This window comes from Drosophila teissieri, chromosome X (assembly GCF_016746235.2).
Source record: "Drosophila teissieri strain GT53w chromosome X, Prin_Dtei_1.1, whole genome shotgun sequence".
Classification (NCBI taxonomy): domain Eukaryota; kingdom Metazoa; phylum Arthropoda; class Insecta; order Diptera; family Drosophilidae; genus Drosophila; species Drosophila teissieri.
This window is the reverse complement of record NC_053034.1, coordinates 17845651-17865228: the sequence shown is the minus strand read 5'-3', so window position 1 is coordinate 17865228 and position 19578 is coordinate 17845651. Positions and strand designations below refer to the sequence as shown.

At 44.3% G+C, this 19578-nt stretch overlaps 1 protein-coding gene and 1 pseudogene across 2 annotated transcripts in view; both read left to right on the top strand.

The window, feature by feature from the left end:
- Positions 1-19578, top strand: part of LOC122624680 (acetylcholine receptor subunit alpha-like) — a 45983-nt gene that overhangs the window by 3987 nt on the left and 22418 nt on the right. For both annotated transcript variants that reach the window (XM_043804353.1, XM_043804352.1), the window contains exons 2-3: positions 18023-18317; positions 18442-18622. In XM_043804353.1, the coding sequence (XP_043660288.1) occupies positions 18023-18317; positions 18442-18622 (476 nt within the window). The remainder of the gene's footprint in view (positions 1-18022; positions 18318-18441; positions 18623-19578) is intronic.
- On the top strand, positions 510-837 carry LOC122624682 (annotated as a pseudogene).

Genomic DNA, 19578 nt, shown 5'->3' with positions numbered 1-19578 from the left:
CCTCCCCATTCCCCCCGGCGTCCTTCGCGTCCTTCGCTAATGCAATTGCCACGCCCCTGCGGCTGCACTTACGTGGCGCTAATATAGAAAAGTGAAGTGCCACCGACAACGTTGACGACAACAACAACAGCAACAACAGCAACTACAACTACAACAACTGCAACGGCAATAACAGCAACAACTACAGCGACGATGGCACTTGCAAAAATGGGGCGTGTCGTCGCCCTGCTCGAGTCACTCTGCACTGCGAGAAAAGCAGATGCAGATAGGCTTTAGCTTCCATCCAAGTAGTTACTGTCACTGGACTGTAGTACATTCCAACTCCCAGGTGATTCGTTGATTTTGCATTTGAAATGCAGCAACTGCAGGGGCATTTCTCCCAGTGCACCCAGTAAGTGAGTGAGCTGCAGAACGCCCACTTTTTGCTGAGCCAGTGCGGCAAATTCACTGCAGCAGCATCGGGAAAAGTGGATGTGGAAGTGGAAAGTGGAAACAGGAGCATCGTCTCCATGGCCACGGCGTCCATCGTTTGTCCCACGTTCGACGTCTGCGTTGCTGCGATGCTGCGAGGCTGGGCCATTGGGTTGCCTCAAGTGGATGGCGACCACCATCCAGTTTCCCAGTTTTGTAGTTTCCCAGTATCTGGCCACCACAATCGACGTGCCACAACGGCTCGCAATCCGAGAATCCCAGAATCGTTGGACTTGCTCCCAGGAGCGAAGGAGATGGCGACGCGGGAGCGGGAGTGGGAGTGGGAGTGAAATTGGGAGCGGGTATTTGGGTCACCATCCTCTTTTCTCCTCGACGGTGACTGCAATTTTTTGGCATGATTCATGACCTCACCATGGCAATGTCGTTCTCGTCGTCTACGCGCGACTTAACACACACAAAAAGTGGCACAGACACATGCACCATGCACTGTGCGAAATGAATGCTAATGAGAGTCCACTTAAATACCACGATTTTAAAGCAAAATGATCGAAATGTTTCCTTAAGGCTTTAATAACTTTAGTATTATAACTTTAGTTTTTGCCATAAGTAGAGAGCGATTCTCTCAGTGTATAAGCTCAAGTGGAGTCTGGGAAGAGACAGACGCTTGCAAGCCTGCGGCATCCTTCGGTCGGTCAATGTGTTTGGGTGCTTGCCACATTGGTCGTCCATTCAGCTTCGAAGGAGCAGTGGAGCAAAGGAGCGAAGGATACACGTATGCACCGCATACAGGATGCATGTAGAGGGTCGCTCAAACAGTGAAAACTCCGTGTCGCACACGCCACTCAACGCACCTGCATAGCTCGCCATAGTTCGCCAGCTTATCCCCAGAATCCAAGGATATACTCGTACATATCATTTAGTTAAATAGTTTTCATAAATTATGAGGCACTTGCATTAGTTCGTCTTTGTTAAAAATGCACCTCTTAAATGTTTTTTTAATTGAATCAACACTAGAAATTCCTGTGTAGGAAATTCGATTTTATCGATAAACAAATCTGCGATGGAAGGTAAACTGCAACGCTGGCTTAGCAGTTGGCGATTATCGAACTCTATTCTCCGCTCGTTTATCCTTTGTTTATCGCTCGGTCTATTGACTGAAAGTATTGCATTACCCGTCCTTTTCGCCACATCTTCCCCTTCAATCGCTTTATATCATTTGCGATTTATTGAAATTGCTTGCAGCCAGCGGACTCGGGACTTTCCCATTTTCCTCTTCTTTTCTTTTCTTTTCCCTTCTTTTCTTTTCATTTCATTTTTTTTCTGCCATTTCTCTGTGCAGATTTTGCATCGTAAATTCGCCACGTGCTGCCATTGTCTGGATACCGATTCTCCTCCTTCTTGTGCATTTTCCCTTTGGCTGCCATTGTTATTGAAAATTGATGAACACCCGCGTACTTATATTGCGGGAATATCGGTGGAGATTAGCGGGTTTGCTTGCGGGTTCGGGGATTAGCAGCGGGTCGGTGAAAGCACTGAGTGAAAGTGCGGGCAAAATTATTGCCGACTGCATTTTCGGGCTGTAAGTCAAGCGAAAGTACAAAAACAGCAGGAACAAATATAGAAGTTTTTCTTACACCACGAAATGGCTGGGAAAATGCATTCAAAGGAGAAGGGAAACAGCTCCATTTGCATTTTGCTGTGGAAATTTCCGACTTGCCTACTTGTCTCATTCAAATGCGATCACAGTTTCACGGTCAAAATTTAAATAGACTTTCGGGAAATCGTGGAAAAGCCACTGTGACAAAGGTAAGAGGCTCAGGAAAGTTTCCAGAGATTATGGCCTCGGCTCATGATTAATTCATGCTAAGCGATATTGGTCGACTTTCCACTTTCCACTTTCCTTTTGCTGCTGGCAAACGTGAAGTTTTCCCACATCGATAAATAATACGTTAGCTAATATGGCAAATGAAATGCTTAATATTAGGCACACCGAGGATTTTAATTGTAGCAATCAGAGAGCTTAAATAAATTTATGGCCTTCACTTTGAAAAAAAAGCTATAGAACATAGAAGAAATTAATTTATTAAGATAGTTTTCAAAATAGTTTGTAATTTTTTATAATCTTATAACTTATTCTTATAACTTATCTTATCTTATAACTTTTGAAAAATATCATAAATATTTTTTTATTTTTAAAAATGTAATAAGTTATATGATGATGCTTCTGATTTTGTTATATTTTGAGTCCAGATCGATTAGCAGATTTGCTGTGACTAAAAATATGCATCATGCTTCACAGGATTCACAATTCCCAAAGGGATTCAATAGGCTTTTGCAGAACTAAGCTGTGGTTCTTGACCAAAAAGCCCGGATTGAGTGGCAAGTGTAAAGATTGATGCCTTCGAAACTTGTAACTTTATCGATCGCGTGGCACATCTCTGGTGCAACTTTGGACTTTGCTGTCCCGGCGTTCTATTTGTAGCCCTGATTTCTCTGCTCCAACTGCATCTTTTGCCAGCGCAAAAAGCCATTGAAAAGTTTTCAGCTCGTAAGTACACTTGCCCTTTGCCACCAGCCTTCAGCCAGCAGCCAGCAACATCGGCATCGACATCAGCCAGCCAGAAAACGGAAAACAGAACCCAGAAGCCCGTAACCTCGGCACCTCGAAACCTCCTCGAAACACCCTCGAAACCCCCTTGGAATCCCGTAAATCCCATCACCCATCAGCTATGTGAGTGTGTGGGCCTTAATAAACTTTTCAAATGCATGATTGATGATGTTTCCTTAGCTGCGCGGCAACATGAAAGTTTTTGATGGCATTCTGTAAACGAGTCGCGTCCGCGAATGCGTCGCTAATTGTTGTTTTGCCAAATGCGCCAAATGTAATTACACAAATGAGAATGCCAAGGGGGTGGGGTGGTTCAAATGGCCAAATGGTTGCAATCCAAAAGTGTTGACAAATTTTTGATTAGAGATTTTCGGGTAGCGGGTAACAAGTTGCGGCTAGCGAGTTGCGGGTGGCGGGTTGCGTGCTGAGTGGGAGTGAAATGCTCATTTAATAGATAATGCCCGTGATTGATGTCGCAGGCCTTAACCCCATTTGGTTCGGTCCAACAAAGTTGATGGGCATCACACGATGTATGTATGTATGTAGTAGATGGATGGGCAGATGTGGTGGTACACCATATCCAATCGAGATTGGATTAGGGATCGGCTACGGAATGTTGGAACACAGAATGCTACAGCGACTGATTACCGACCGGGAAACAATGGGCATCATTTTGGGCCCACAATCGTTTGCTTTTCGACACAAAGTTAATTGGGAACTGGCGTGCATGAGATGTCATTCGATTTACATCGATCGCTTTCGATTATGATGGTGAATGGTAAATTATGGTAAATGAATAAAACGATGCGAAGCCACATGTGAATGTGATGTGGATTGCTGAGCCTGATTTACACTTCTAAAAATAAATCGTACCAAATCTAATATATAAAAGCTAATATATAAAATCAAATAAAAATACATATGCTACTTGGTGCTTTATAATTATGAATATATATTTCATATTATATATATTATGAATATATATTTACTGGGTGATTTGAAATGTGTAGATAGCAAGTAGTAAGAAGTGACCAAGTGCCATTTGGCCAGGAATTAGGCTAGTTGGCTCTTTGACTCGAAGGGCCGGTGGGTGGTGCTGAGTGTGGTTGCTGAAAAGTGGGTGAAGTTGGGGGAGTGGGTGGTGGATGGGGGGAATGGACGACAGCGAGTGTTTTGATAAATGAAGTTGTTGTCGCTGTTTCAGTTGCATTTGCAGTTGCAGTTGCTGATTCTGTTTCTGTTTCGCCCCGGCACTTTTCACCACTCTTCTGCACTTTTCCTTGCTTTTCCTCACTTTTCCCGGCCAACATTAATGTTGGCCAGTTTGCCAAATGAGCCTGGGGGTGGTGAAAAATGGCCAGGATGAGGCGAAGGACACTTGAAAATTTTTAAGCTGCGACAAAAGAATGTTCGCCAGGCAAGGCAAGGAAGTATGACAACAAACCGCAAGGAACAAACCAAAAAAAATAATAAAATATATATGTATGTATAAAACGGGCCAAAATAGGAAACCTGCAAAACGAGGCGAATAAGAAGGAACGCAACTGACTTTGGCGGAAATGGCAGAGCTTTCTTTTTTTTACTCCCATCATTTGTACTCCATTTTTTTAAGTTTTTTAGTTTCGTTTTTTTTTGGCCGCCGTTGTCCTTCCTGCTGCAGCTGAAAATTGCATTTATCTTCAAGTTTGAGTTTCCTTCTCGGTTATTTATTTACTTGCTTTTTTTCGCCATTCGCAATTCCTTCTGCAGACACATAGTCAGCCACCCACAAAGCAAAATAAAAAATGCATGTTGCCTGCTCTTAGGCTGATTTTATGCAATTTGCTTTCAAGCGACATTTGAGAAAGCTTTACGCTAGACAATCGCAGAACGGAGTGTACAGTGCGTTACGGTACTATATACTCGTGTATGCAAGGCACATAGAGTGTTAATTTTAAACTGAGCTAAAGATGGATAAACAACCAGTGAACAAATTCGTTCAGGGTATTCATTTCCTTAAGTTCCAGCATAAACATTTTGAAGCTAACTCAGTTTTTAAGTATTTTATGCATCTTGTAAGCCAAATTTCGATTTACAGCAGTTAAATTTGAAATGTGGATACAAAGTGGCATTGCCATTGCGAAACGCACTGCACTTGCCTATGAGTTTCCCAACTTCCCCTCCATTTTCCGCCGCGGCGGTGGGTCATGCATATTTCATACCTGTTGTGCATATGTGTGAATATATGTTCGAGTAATCCGTTAGGGAATCGCTGGCGGTGGCTCCCATGCTCAACCTGCTCCACCAGCTCCAACCTGTCCCAGCTGCCTTTTGTTGCATTAACCTTTGCATAATTTGATGACTTCACTTCGGCTGCACTCGCATCTGCCATAAAAACGCCAGCCGAGGGCAAGTGAATGAATTCAAAGTTGTCCAAAGTTCTGTTAAACAACCCAGCGCCGAATTCTCGGGGATTACTTATGAAGTAGTAGTGCCTGATAATATCATACGGATTTGTAGCTCATCGCGAAGTTTTCACCACTCTAAGTGAGCGACTTGCGAGCAGAGTGAATTGCTCGGTTTTCGGTTACTTCCCCCCAGCCAACAGTTGCAGCTTAAATATATTCCATAATTTCCCCTGGCCAAGTTTACCACTTTAATTTAATTTCAACTCATTTCGCCTGCCGGACGAGCGACGAGGGTGCAGCCATGCAAGCACATGGAGAAATTCTGCATTATTATTATCTGGTTCAGTAAAGCCAACTAATCTAAGTAGAGGAGCTATTGCATGATTTATTCCTAGACTTTCGAAATCAAGGTACCTACTGTGAGATAACTTTGTTTAAATTGTAAATGTAAGAACTGACTCCTTTGCAGATCCCCCCACCCTCTAAAAAGATCCACTTGTTTCTCTCAGTGGAGTGCAAAAAAGTGTTGCCTACATTCGCGGGCCGAGGGCGAAATCACCGCCAGGCCAAAGCAGGCCAAATTCTTGCACCGAGGCGGAGCGAAGCTTTACGGAGGAGCAGGAGGAGCTGGTGAGATGCCGGCGGAGCAGCACTCAACGCTCCTTAGGGCCTCATGCATATTCAAAGAGCATTTCATGAACTCATAAGCACGCCACTCACACTTTCCACTTTCCACCTTCCACTCTCCACTCACCGCTATCCGCCAGCCGCTCTCCTCCGACCACCAAAGCCCAAACGCCCGGAGGTCCTGCAGCACGAGTCCTTCCTCCCCAGCACCTCCACCAGCACCAGCAGCACCAGCACCAGCGCCGCATCAAGGTGTCCGTGTCAATGCTAGTGGGCCAGCCAGGATCTGAGGTTACACTGATGCCCGGAAGGTGGCTTGGCTGGGGTCCTTGCGGGTGATAGTCGGCACTTCCGAATGGTCTGAGGTCGGTGTGGCTGGTGGGCGAGATTACCACTTTCCTACTGCTGCTCTGGGGGCCATTGGTCAGCTACCACTTTCCAGTTTCCAGTTTCAGTTAAGTGGTTCGCCCAAGGAACAACAAAAGCCCAAGGGTCCTGCGCGTTTTTGACACTCTATATATGTATATATATCCTTGCAACGACTTCCACCGATCGGCGTTAGCTAATGGAACGTTTCACTTGAGGCATAGTTTAATGAACAAAGTTTATAGTTGCGGCATTCTTTAAGAACTTATTCAATAAGTATGTGATCAATGCAACATTGCTTGAAACAGCACTGTTGTAATATGCATTTCATGTGGATGGCATATCCACAAGTTCGCTGGCCACTCAGAAATGATAATAGTGTGTCATAAATACTGCATTTGTATGTTTAACATTGTGGGTGCGATTTGTGGCTGCTGGAGGAAACCTAGCAGAAATGGGGGAGGGATTTATTAGCCACTAACCGCTGCACTTAGGACCCTGCATCGCACATGCAAGGACTTTGGGTCCTTTTAGCTTCTTTAGCTCCTTCAGCTGCTCGGTCCGGTGCAAATGAAATATGAATAACGCAATAAAAACGTCTTCCCAACGCTGGCGTATGTGTGCGAGTGTGTGGCCCAAGAAGTTGTGACATCCGGATACAATTTGCATCCCAACCGCACCACCCACCCGCAGCACCACCCACAGCACCACCCACAGCCCCACCCACTTCCACACATGAATGGCTGCGCATAAAGTGACAGTTACATTTGTCGTTCGCTGCGTGCCCAGTAAGCCAAGCAACTGTGGCAGTAACCAGTTGCCAGTAACCATTTGCCAGTTGCCAGTTACCAGTAAGCCAGTCGGTACACAGAAAGAAAAAAATAATCTTCCGTGCTATGTGATGATTGAAGAAAAACAATCGAACTGCACTTAAGAAAAGGAATTATATTTCTTTAATGGTTTCCCTGCAAAATATGGTATAATTTTCGCAAAAAAAAATATGTACCAAATCCGTGAAAAATTATGGGAATAGTTAAGATTAATAACAATGAATTAAAAAGTGCTAATTTTATAGTTGTCTCATCATTTTCGGCCAGTTATATAAAATAGTTCCACTGATAGTTTAAAAAAATGTAGTAACTGTTTGCAAGTATTTTGTTCGCGGTGCAAAAGTTTTTGCTGCAAACGCATCTGCCAGATACTGAGATACTTTGCTCCTGATACGTCTGATATATATCCAGCAACTCGTTTCTCTCCCTGCATTTCGGCCAGAGATCGGGGAAGGCAAAGAGATAAGGATTGGGCCATGACGTTGATGGTTTTGCATACGCTTAATGCAACGGGGGAGGGTGAAAATGTCACAAAGGGGACAGGGGCGGCGCTAAGTAGTAAAAAAAGGGGAGGGGAGGGATGAGGGGGGATTGCGGAGCGCATGTTAGTGGATTGTCGGTTTCTGTGACGGGTTACGGACTTTACCTTCCGCCATTTGTATTTGTTTATCAAAGCGCGAACTTTTTGCAACAACCCCGCATTCCCCCTCTCCTCCGAGTTCTGTGCAAATTTGTTACCAGCTGCACTTGAGAGCTCGTATGCGGCTGTATCTGTATCTGTACTCGTATCTGTTCCTGTATCTGCATCTGTATCTGTATCTGCATCTGTAGCTGTGTCAGTGTAGCTTGCAGTTCAATCTTCAGTCCTGTGACGCATTGCATTTTACGGCTTTCAAGCTCGTACATTCACACATGCCCCCATCTCCTCAGAGTCTGAATGTTATTACAACATTTCCTACATGTTTTTTTTTTTTTTTGTGTACTGTATTTTGTATTATACCAATGTCAGCAGAAACTGCCAGTAGTTGGGACATTCCTAAAGTGCTGCAGCAGCCAGTCGTTGTTTGTATTGCAGATTATGCTTGCAGCATTTAATGACACGAAAACGGGGGTTACATATATGCAGATGAAGATTGGATACTATGGAAATTGCAACTATAAGGATTCAATACAATCCATAGAAAGTAACTATAGTATCTTCTTTCTTTTTCCAATTGTCTGCAGTTATGTTTAACTAGGACGCAAATCATAACACTCCTTTGTTTTCTATAGCGCCAATTCAATCAAATACCTCTTCTTATCACCGATCACATTTACCACCTAACCAATCTCAATCTTAACTTGACGTTCCCTTTGTCCCTTTGCCGTTTGATTGCCAACCGCCAATTGCTCATTTGTCTTCCGCTTATGCCTGTTCGTGAGTTGTGGTTGTGTGTGTGTGTGTGCTTATGTTTGTGTTTGTGTGTGGCGTCATTTAAAAGCCACAAAGTGCGCGGCAAACAAATCAATTTGCCATAATCATCAAGCAACCGTAACGGCAGCGGCATCCGCGGATGGCAGTGAAAGTGAGAGGGCCACCAGAAAATGACCCCCCGAAGCCCTGAAACTCAGCTGAACTCCTGAACTGCTGAACTGCCGAACTGCCGAACTCCTGACCACCCAGCCAGAAAAGGCGACGAGTGAAAAGCTGGATGCGTTCGCCATTAGCAGTTGCTGCCGCAATGCAATTACGTCCTTAAAAACACTGGCAGAAAATCATGGGCTCATACACCTTTGTTTCTCCAAGTACATAAATAATCATGAATTCACGAAAGTGAGAAAAATGTAATTAACAAACGATGCAGCTTTGGGGTACCTCGCCCAAAAGTATGAAGTATTTTTGGTAGTGTACCAGTGGCGCCTTGAATGTGGGGCACGTGAATTGGCCGCTTCCCGTTTGCGAAAGAGAGATGGGCTGCGGGCGAGGAAAAGGGATGGCGAGACACGAATTCGCAATTAAGTGATTTTATGGTCGCGTATTTCAATTTATTGCCAATCGAGCGTTGCCAATCTGCCACCCACGAAAACGACGCTCTTTGAGAGGGATTTTCCTTTGCTTTTCCCTCCTTCCCCCCCTCCCATTGCTGTGTTGACATTGACATGTGTGTGTGTGTGTGAGTGTACGGAAAGAGTAGGAGGAGGAGGTGGAAAAAACCGGGGAAAAGTCGACGAAAAGCCGGGAAAAGCGGGCTCCAGCGCAAAGCTTTCTTTCAACATTAAGCGATATTAGATTTATAGCACACACATGCACACGCACACAGACGCACACACTCACACGCATACGCACAAATATCGCGTCATCATCATCGCCATCTTTTTAGCGCTGTCGCTGTCGCTGCCGCTGTCAATGGCTGCACTTCCGTTTCCGTTTCAGAACTGCGCTTGTGCGTTAGTGTGTGTGCGTGTGTGTTATCTTGTCAGCGAAAGCAACTCGACTTGATTACGCTGCCATTTGCTTGGAACACACCCGAAACACACACACACATACAGATGGGATCAGGGGGATATATGTATGTTAGCGAGCAAATGACTTTTTTATATCAATTTGCCATGGAGTTTCACAAAACTTTTGACTCTATTTTCTGAAAGTACTTGCAAAATATGGGTTTTCTATTTCTTAGCCATAAGCAAATCTCTAAATTATGTATGTACGATTCGAGTACGAGTGGTTGGTACATCGTTTTCATTATTTATATGGCTGTTCGCACTTGTAATCCCCAGTGAACCCAAATGAGCTCTGTAAAACTTTCGACACAACACATGCAGCCGCCTTTTCGCAGAGTTGCCTTCCGTTTTGAAGTGGATGCAATCGGATTATTACATCACAAAGAGTGGAGCCAGCATGCGAGGCCCGGGGGCAAATGAGACCTCATTAAAAACTAACCTCGAAAATATTATCACAGCTTAGTGCAAGCAAAGAGAAGCGAAAGTTTCGCCAATACTTTTACAACCAATATGGCTTCCAAAACAAAACGAGAAATGAGTATGACTTTTTGTAAAACTGTAAGGATAATACAGCTAATTCGGCAAACTGTGCATTATATATGGATATATAAAGCTTTTGGGACATTAGTATTGTTAAGGGAAAGTACGAGTGTATGGCTCTAATACAGAAAATCCTTACAAGCATTCTCATTTCTTAAACATTAATTTTGTAACCCATTTGAGGTCCTGCGTCCTGTGTGGCTGCTATGGCATTCCATTGTGCCAAAGTAATCAGCTTTCGTTTGCCTTCCAGCCAACTGAGCTAGAAATGTGAAAGCAAAAGTGGTGAAAGGAGGTGGAGGTGGGCCAAAGGTTAGGTTAGCACACATAAATGCCAAAAATGTTTCATGCTCCTCGCGTGTCAATGATGCCAGACTCACACACATGGAGAAACACTCGCTGTTCCTGGAGGGGCAAAGCAAACGGGGCGTGGCCCACTGCCACCGATTTCTATAAAGCCAAAGACCAGCGGATTTCAGCTATCGAGTACCCTGCTTTTGCTTCTAAAAATAATGAACAAAATATATATTTAAAATATATATATTTCATTATATTTGTAACAGTTAGTAAATAGTTGTATTTACCATTAGCCAACTGGAAATAATTAAGTATATTATGTTTTTCCGAAGAGCGTATGCCGTTTCAGGAGCTGTTGCTGGCTTCGCTCGTTAGAAATGCGTTAGCAGTGCCCTCGACTCCAGTTTTCCCATTTTCCCGTTTTCCGTTTCGAGTGTGCGTGTCGGCGACATTTCCTACTTCCTGCTTCCGCCTTCCGCCGCTTTCCAGAGTTCCTTACACCGAAATCCGATCTGCCCCCGCAACTCCGACTACTTTGGATCGGTTTTTTTGTTGGTTTCGTTTCTTTTTTTTCGGCATTTTCAGCCATCGTAGGGTGATTCGTAGTCCCGATTCGTTTTGACACATTGCCACTGCCAGATGGTATTAAAGGCTGGGGCGCCGGGGGCTGCTGGTAATTCCTGTTCGTTTTTTGACGCATGGCCATAAAAAATGATGATGGGGATCATGCACGTGCTCTACGCTCAATTCATCAGGTTGCAACACCTACAAAACGAATGAAATTCGGCATTTCCAAATGGCTGCATGTATTGGTTGTTTGTGTGTGTGGGTGGGTGTGTGTGTGTGTTTGTGGGTGTTTGTGTGTGTGTGGGGGCTAGTTGATGGGCATCGCCTGACACTTGGCAAAAATATTGCCATTTAAGCTTCGGACGCAGCGTTTACGCCCCTGACAGGACCAGCAAGGATATGACGATGACTGGCGAAGGAAAAGCTTGGAAAATGGCGTGGAAAGTGGGGGAGAGTGCGAAAGTGGGAGAGTGGAAAAGTGCGGAGTTGGTGGGGCAACTGGCACAGGGTGTCAGTTAGTGAATGATTGCATTCGTTTGCATTTGATGGCCATGTAATTGGTCATATCACCGAGAATATATCAAACAGGATGCCCCAAATTCCACACGAAATGCAACCAAGTGCAGTGGGGCAGTGGAAAAGTGAGTGGCTAAAACCCTCGGAAAAATGGGTGCAAGCAATCCATGCGTCCACTGGAAATGAATAAATTCGTTGCAACGTTTAAAAAAATGAACATCTATGCTCTTGCATCTTGAAGCCAAAATTGAAACATTTTAAATTGGCTGTGGCATCCTAAAACATGACTGGAAAAATGCCTTCCTTTGGCAAATATTTTAATTAAGCTCTGTGCTTGAATTTAAATATAACCATTCATTTTTCCTTGGCTTTGTATGCGCAGCCAAAAGGAGGAGCCTTCTGGAATACGAAAAAGCACACACATGTGGCTTGGTCAGCACTTTCATTTGGTTTTTTCAGTTTTTTTAGTTCTTTTTGGTTTTTTTCTTAAACCGTTTTATGCTGTGGCATCTTCGTGGGTCACTTGCTCCGGCTTCAAATCAAAAAAGTATGGAACAAAAAAAGGGGGCACGACTAACAAAATTATTCATATTATATTTACACAGTGGCTGTCCGCTTCGCTTTTCCCGTTTTTCCTGCGTATTTTCATCTGCAATTTGCTTCATTCTTTTGGCCGTTTTTTGTTGCCCGGCTTTATTGGTGGAATATGTGGAACGTGTTCGTGTTGCCCAATGTGCGTGCCACCTGCAAATGCCTCTGGCCAAAAAAGGGGGTTAAGGGGGGCAAACCACTGGCGATTGGGGGTTAACAAAACGCGGCCAGTTTGTCACCCACATTCGAAATTCCCACATTGCTCATTCACATTGTTTGGCTGCGACCCTTAACCCTCTGCAAACCGAGCGAATGTTTTATTATTCATACGCCCCGTTGGCCCTCGACTGCAGTTGCACTTTGCAGTTGCCCCAAAAGTCGGACTGCCCTCTTCTTTTTTCCGATTTTCCCGCAATGTCCAACCAGCCGAAAAACACGATCAGATCGAACGTGAATCAACCCAGTTTATCATTTTTGCAAAGTCGCAACAACGGAAAACTGGCAGCAACAATAAAATGTCGGACTTCAAGTGAAATTCATCAACACTTTTGATGTGTCGTGCGTTGAGAAGTGGTAAATATAGTAATATATTTTTTTATTTATTTATATTATATTATATTATATTTATTTATACTTCTTGTTTAAAGAAGCAGACTTAGTTTTACATAGTGTTTGAAGAGCTGCATTACGTATACGCCGCGTTGGCCTGCCGCTCTCTCTATCTCTCTAATTATCCAGCTTAACCGACGCCCTTAATTAGCCACTGGCAGAAGGGGCGTGGCAAGGGATACAGCAGCCCCTGATAACTGGGGAATTTCGCAAGTGGCTGTCACGGGGTCATGGGGGAAAGTTGGCTCGATATGCCGCAGAGAATTTAACTCAAATATATTTATATATTCCGCAGGAAAACTCCGTTCGAGCAGCTGCAATGCCACCCACAATATTCACCTGTTTTTCCGCTTTTCCTCCAATTCTTTTTCAACTTCGCCTCGCTTTTTTCAGCTCCCTTCTTCTATTTCCACTATTTTTTGTATTTTTCTTTTGGTTTTTTGTTTTTTTTTTTGCTTACTCAACTGCAAAAGGCGAATGCAATTTTTGTGTAAACAACGCCATAAATTCCAATGGAACTAAACAACAAAACGTTTGGCATTGGCAGACAAGGCCGAAGGCAAAGGCGAGGGGGCGTGGTGGCTTGCGGGGGGTGGGAAAGTAAAGGAAAAACGAAAGGGGCGCTGCGGGAAAGCGGAGAGCGGAAAGCAGGGCGGCTTCAATAGCCCAAGAAAGAGCTGGAATTATCATGAAAACGCTGCTTGGGTTATTCGCTTATTCTTTGTTGAAGTTGGTTTTGGTTGAGCGCTGCGAATTTACACGCAATTATTGTGAATGAATGCACAGCGAAAGGAAATGCCCACTGGAAAATGCATTTTCCTGTTAAACTTAAGCTGCTGTGCAACAACCATTTGTCGTCTCAAGTTTCCCAGCTTTAACTGTGATACTCGCATTTACCTTTTCGCTTATGAAACAGCCACATCAATTATATTTATGAATTATTAATTCGACTAGGATGTATACATAATTTCCATGCCCTTTTGGTTCGTGTATTGTTGAGGGCAATTTGCAAGGAATTTGCAGCAATCCCAAATTAGTTGGTCAACTCATTTGGGGATTTGGCCACAGCCCAACGACTTACGGCTGCGAAACGCACTGTCCATGTGCTCTCTTATTCATTAATATGGTTGTCGCCACAGAAATGGGAAGGAACAAAAGGCTTCGGGAGTAAACTAATCAGAAGTTCATGGCACATTTGCAAAGCCCTAAATGTGTGTGTTGGCGTTGAAACAACAACTGAATAGAGCAGAGCAAACTGGAAATAATTATTTAGGAGCCAGAAACACGGTCGCAAAATGCTGGCCTGTTGTTGGCCTGTTGTTGGGCTGGTGAAAGTGCGAAAAACAATGGGAAAGGCGACTACCCGTACAGGAAAATTGCATTTGGTCGGCAGCCAACAAGCACTGTGCTTTAATTAGAAGTCGAGGTCAGTCCAGAGACTCCGATTGCGATTCCAATTCCAACCCACTGCTAATACTGCCTGTTTTGGATTCCAGCCGAATAGTGCAAATAGTATTCGAAATGAAGTCGAACCATTCGAGTGGAAATTTAATTGCCACCGGCCTTATCAATTAACTGCAAGCGAAAGGCCAAAAGAGCAAGTAACTTTAGTTTTATATTTTCGGACACAAAACACGACTGGCCAAATACCAAACAAGTTTATCTACAAGCGTTGTGCACTGACAGAAACACTTCAAGTCCAGTCAAAAGTTACACATTAAATAATAGGTAGTATAAATGTGTGTAAATTATAAAATCATGGGCTTTTGGATTTAAATATTCCTTTTTTTGATTTAAAATCAAGAGATTCCTTTAAACTTTCCTTTTTTTGTTTTAAAATGAAGAGAATGTATTAGTGCACTTTTTTCCAGTGCAGTCGTAGCCATGAACACTTGTTTATGCGTGTTCATTTCAGTGTGTGCTTTTGACAATAAACACATTTACAAGTGCGGGGCTGGGCGGGGAAAAACACGCAAAGCAATCATAAAATGTGCTTTTTTGGCTACCTTAATGTGATTGTCATACACACACACATGCACACACACACAGATGCACACGCACACGCACAAAGAGCGACAGTCGATTAACACCCACACAGGCAGAGCAGCCTGTTTGGGCAATATAAAGCATACGCCGCGTATGACAGGCCCAAGTTGAGCCCAACCAACAAAAGCGCTTGCCGCAAAGGTCCGTTTAACTTAACGTTTCCCACGCGAGCCACAATCCATACACGAATGTCTGTGTGTGTGTGTGAGGTACACACTCGCACACCCACACGGTGTCGCATAAAAGTCTCACACCTTGCCAACCAAATGGCTGAGTGTATACACTCGAAAAAGAAACTTGGAAACCCTTTAACATTGTTAAAGAGTCGAAATAAATATTTAAAGAGCTCAAGAGTGGAAATCTCATAGTAAAACAAATAGTAGTTTAGAAGCTTAAATGTTTTAATGTCGACAAAATCCTTGATCAATTTGGCAGAAGGCGGTGACACCTTTTTTATGAGTGTAGTCGGAATTCAGAATCCAGCAGCCATGTGCTGTCCAAATTACTTGACGCCGTCTAACGGCCTCAAGGCTCGTTTGAGATGTTTAGGCCGACCGCAATAGGTGGCCAAAAGTGAGTACACCAGCTGCTAATGCCACTGCATCTGGATGTCCTGTTCCAAAGTGGAATAGGTCAATGCCAGCTGACCCAGTGATGGTCTGCTAGAAAAGCTTTTCTCACTGATATAACTGAATACACTTAATGGTAGTTTTTATAGCATTTATAGTAAGAGAGAGGAATACATCTGCATACACTTAAAACTCGAAATCTCGCAAATGCGTAATAGTAATAATAGTAATAATAGTAATAATAGTAATAATAGTAATAATAGTAATAATAGTAATAATAGTAATAATAGTAATAATAGTAATAATAGTAATAATAGTAATAATAGTAATAATAGTAATAATAGTAATAATAGTAATAATAGTAATAATAGTAATAATAGTAATAATAGTAATAATAGTAATATAGTAATATATAATAATATTAGTAATATAGCAATAAATTCAGCATTACCACGTGCAAAGTTTCCTTTTGCTTGAATTGTGCAGTTCGCCTGCATTATTTCGCCATTACAGTTTCGCATTAGCTGCTGTTCCATAAAGGCATCGCAGATGAAATTGATAATTTATATTTATTTGTTTGTTGTCAGGCGAGTGAAATGAGAAGCACCTAAACCCAAAAACGGCCACATTGATGCCTCGCTGGCAGCATAACAATTCGGGATTAGCTTTATGCCATTAACATTGTTCGATTCCGATTCCGATGCCGATGCCGATGCCAATTTCCCTCCATTCCCATTTCCATGCCACAAAAATACCCGGGAGACATGCGAGTTCAGCATTATATATGCTCGCATTATGGTCATTGTGCAGCTGCCCCGCCCATCCTCGTCGCCTCCCATCGACAAAGTCAATTAATGTGCGGGACATTAAATTAATGATATACGCCGATAGCCACGCCCTCCGCCCTCCGCCCCCATTGACCATTGTGACCGGCTAATCTGGCTGGGTCGCTCAGCTAATTAGCTTTCCGTCCAAGCCCTTGGCTTCACTTGCCCCGGAAAAAAGCGAATAGAATGAGTTTGGTATGGATGTACTATGGATGTATGTAGTCTGTATGGGTGCAAAACATCATGCAGAGCGAGAGATAATGTGGCTGATGTGGATGGGAAATCTTTTAATTGATTTATTTTCGCTTTGTCTGCGACTTTGGCACAACATCTCCATTTCGATCCGCAGACGGCAACTATTTTAATGCGCTTAGAGCCCCAGAGACAGGCATTTTTATGCCCCCATGTTATATAGTAATGATAAGCTGATTAGCGCAAGCCTCGCATAATGACATTGGCGACATTTTACAGCTGCCCCATCGTCCCATCCACCCACACTGGTATATATGTATGTATGTATATATATGGATATCCATTTCCATCTCCGGCTCCCTTTCACTGCGATTCCAAATCAGCTGCAGACTGCTGCCGATCCCAGCCAGACTAAGCCAACCCCGCGGGCGGATGGCTGTCGCCCCCAGGCGAGGATGCCAATCAGGCTCCGCTGCTGCTGCTGCTCGCTCCTTGCTTTGCATGTCAAGCTACACTGCGAGAAGTTGTTGGGTGCTTATTAAAACAAGCTTATTATACTGATGATATGCGTGTGCTCAAGTGTAAGCTTGAAAAAGCGTCGCAAAATTTGCTTTGCAGTTGAGTTAACTCTTTATTTCAACACAATCAGCTACCGCTTTTCTCCCAGTGCAGTGGCTGGAGTTAGTGGAGCGGAGCGGAGGAGCGGCAACAATGGAGGCCAACGCTTGACTGAGCCATTGGCCACCCGCCTCGCTGAATGCTGTCGCTCGGCGAGTCCCTGCCCCCGCCCGCCCCGCCCGACCTCTGACCCACATCCGGTTCTCCCGTTGTCCCGTTGTCCTGTTGTCCTGGCAGCGTTCTGGCCGTTTGCTCTTTGCTGGTGGTGCCTCCTTGTTGCCGTTGTTGCTGTTGTTGCTGGTGTCGCTGGCATTGACGGCGCATTAACTCATTTCCTGCATCATTAATGGGCACTTGCAATTTTCGCACATTTACGCCGCAGACGTGCCCAGGATGTAGGCAGCTGCCCCCACCGCTCCCTTAATCAATTCGGACGCAGGACTCCACTTAACTACGCTTTCACTGGCAGCGAGCCTGGCGATTGAACTCGCGGAATTTCGGGCGATTTACTCGCCTCATTTTCTAGATGTAACTGCTAGCGAATAGGTGATTAGCATCTCATATCAGGCCAAAAAATAAGCTTAAATTACCAATGAACTCTTAGAACCACAAATATTACGCATACGACACGTTGGCCGTATATATAGTGTAGTAATATTGTATATTCAATCCCTACTGCTGGAATTTCCGTGCATCACACACAATAGGTGTGGAAATCGAGAATGTTTACTAAACTATAATAGTTTGAATAGCCCTGGGTGATTTGCGTTCGAATCGTAAAAGTTTCTAGCCCGGAACCACTCACCATATACATGCGTACCAGCTCCTCGGCCACTTGATGACCCACTTTGGCACCCACCACTTATCCATCGACAACGACTAAAAGGCATTCTCCGCATTATCCTTTTATCCGCAGGCAGCACAGCGAATCCGGATGCGAAGCGATTGTACGACGATTTGCTGAGCAACTACAACAAACTGGTACGACCGGTGGTCAATGTGACGGACGCCCTCACCGTTCGCATCAAGCTGAAGCTATCGCAACTGATCGATGTCAACCTGAAGAACCAGATCATGACCACCAACCTGTGGGTGGAGCAGTCCTGGTACGACTACAAGCTCAAGTGGGAGCCCAAGGAGTACGGCGGCGTCGAGATGCTCCACGTGCCCTCCGATCACATCTGGCGTCCGGACATCGTCCTCTACAACAAGTGAGTGCACTTTCATTTAACAAGTCTGCATGTTTAATATTTCATAATATTTACCTTCGAATGCCAAAGGTGTTAGCCAGTGTATCTATATCCTGATATCCTGATTACATATTATTTATTCCAGCGCCGACGGCAACTTCGAGGTGACGCTGGCCACCAAGGCCACGCTGAATTACACAGGACGCGTCGAGTGGCGACCGCCGGCGATTTACAAGAGCTCCTGCGAAATCGACGTGGAGTACTTTCCCTTCGACGAGCAGACCTGCGTCATGAAGTTCGGCAGCTGGACATACGATGGATTTCAGGTCTGTGCAGATGATATATTTCATAGATATAATTAGGCTTCAAACCATTTAGTTTGTTACATGTTAGTTTAAATTTCAAAGCATATTACCTTGAATATGTTTATCTTAAGCTTGCCAGTTTTATGTCCACCGCGAAGCCATTTCGTCTACAGCATTGCCAGTGTCGTTGGCTAACAAGATTTCAATTTCGCATTTGCAAACCAATCTTTGATGTGCCTTTTATGGGCACCGCAAGTTTGGCTGGCAGCTCCTTGAGATATCCGTTTGCATCCTTTTTGCAGCCCACACGTGATCCAATTTAAACCGCACACAAATGAAAGTTTCTCGGCCGTCTGGCCGTCTGGCCGTCTGGCCTTTGGCTAATTGGTTTATAAATCTGTGGCAAGTGTTCGAGTCGCAGCAGGACATATATCAGGCAGATATGTGTGTTGCCATTAAAGGATGTGCCAGTGGCCCGAAAGCTTCTTATCTCAACCCATCCCCCATTTCCCATCTCCCATTTAGCATTTCCCATTCCCATTTCCATTCCCCAGTGACTATCTCATTTACACATTTACAAATTGCTCACCTGGCGCTCCTTTTTTGGTGTCTCTGAGCCCGGTTTAGTGGTCATAAACCGGAATACGGTCATAATTCCTTTTCGGAATACTGGCATGGAATTTCTCACGTTTTATGGTCACAAAACACGGCGAGCAACAAAGAAAGAGACGGCAGCCAGGCAAATGGGTTTGGAATAGACAGACCGACAGACAAACCAACAGACAGACAAACAGATAGACAGTCGACCACAGGGAGGCTTCATAAAAACGTCTCCGGTGGTTTTGGCCAGCGGGCCGAGGAGCAAATACCAAGGACGAGGAATGAACCGGGGACGTGGAATTCAGGGCACAGGACACTAAGGCAGCTTGACACCTGCCCGGCAAATGTCGGCGACTGGCGGTCGCAGACCGCGTAAC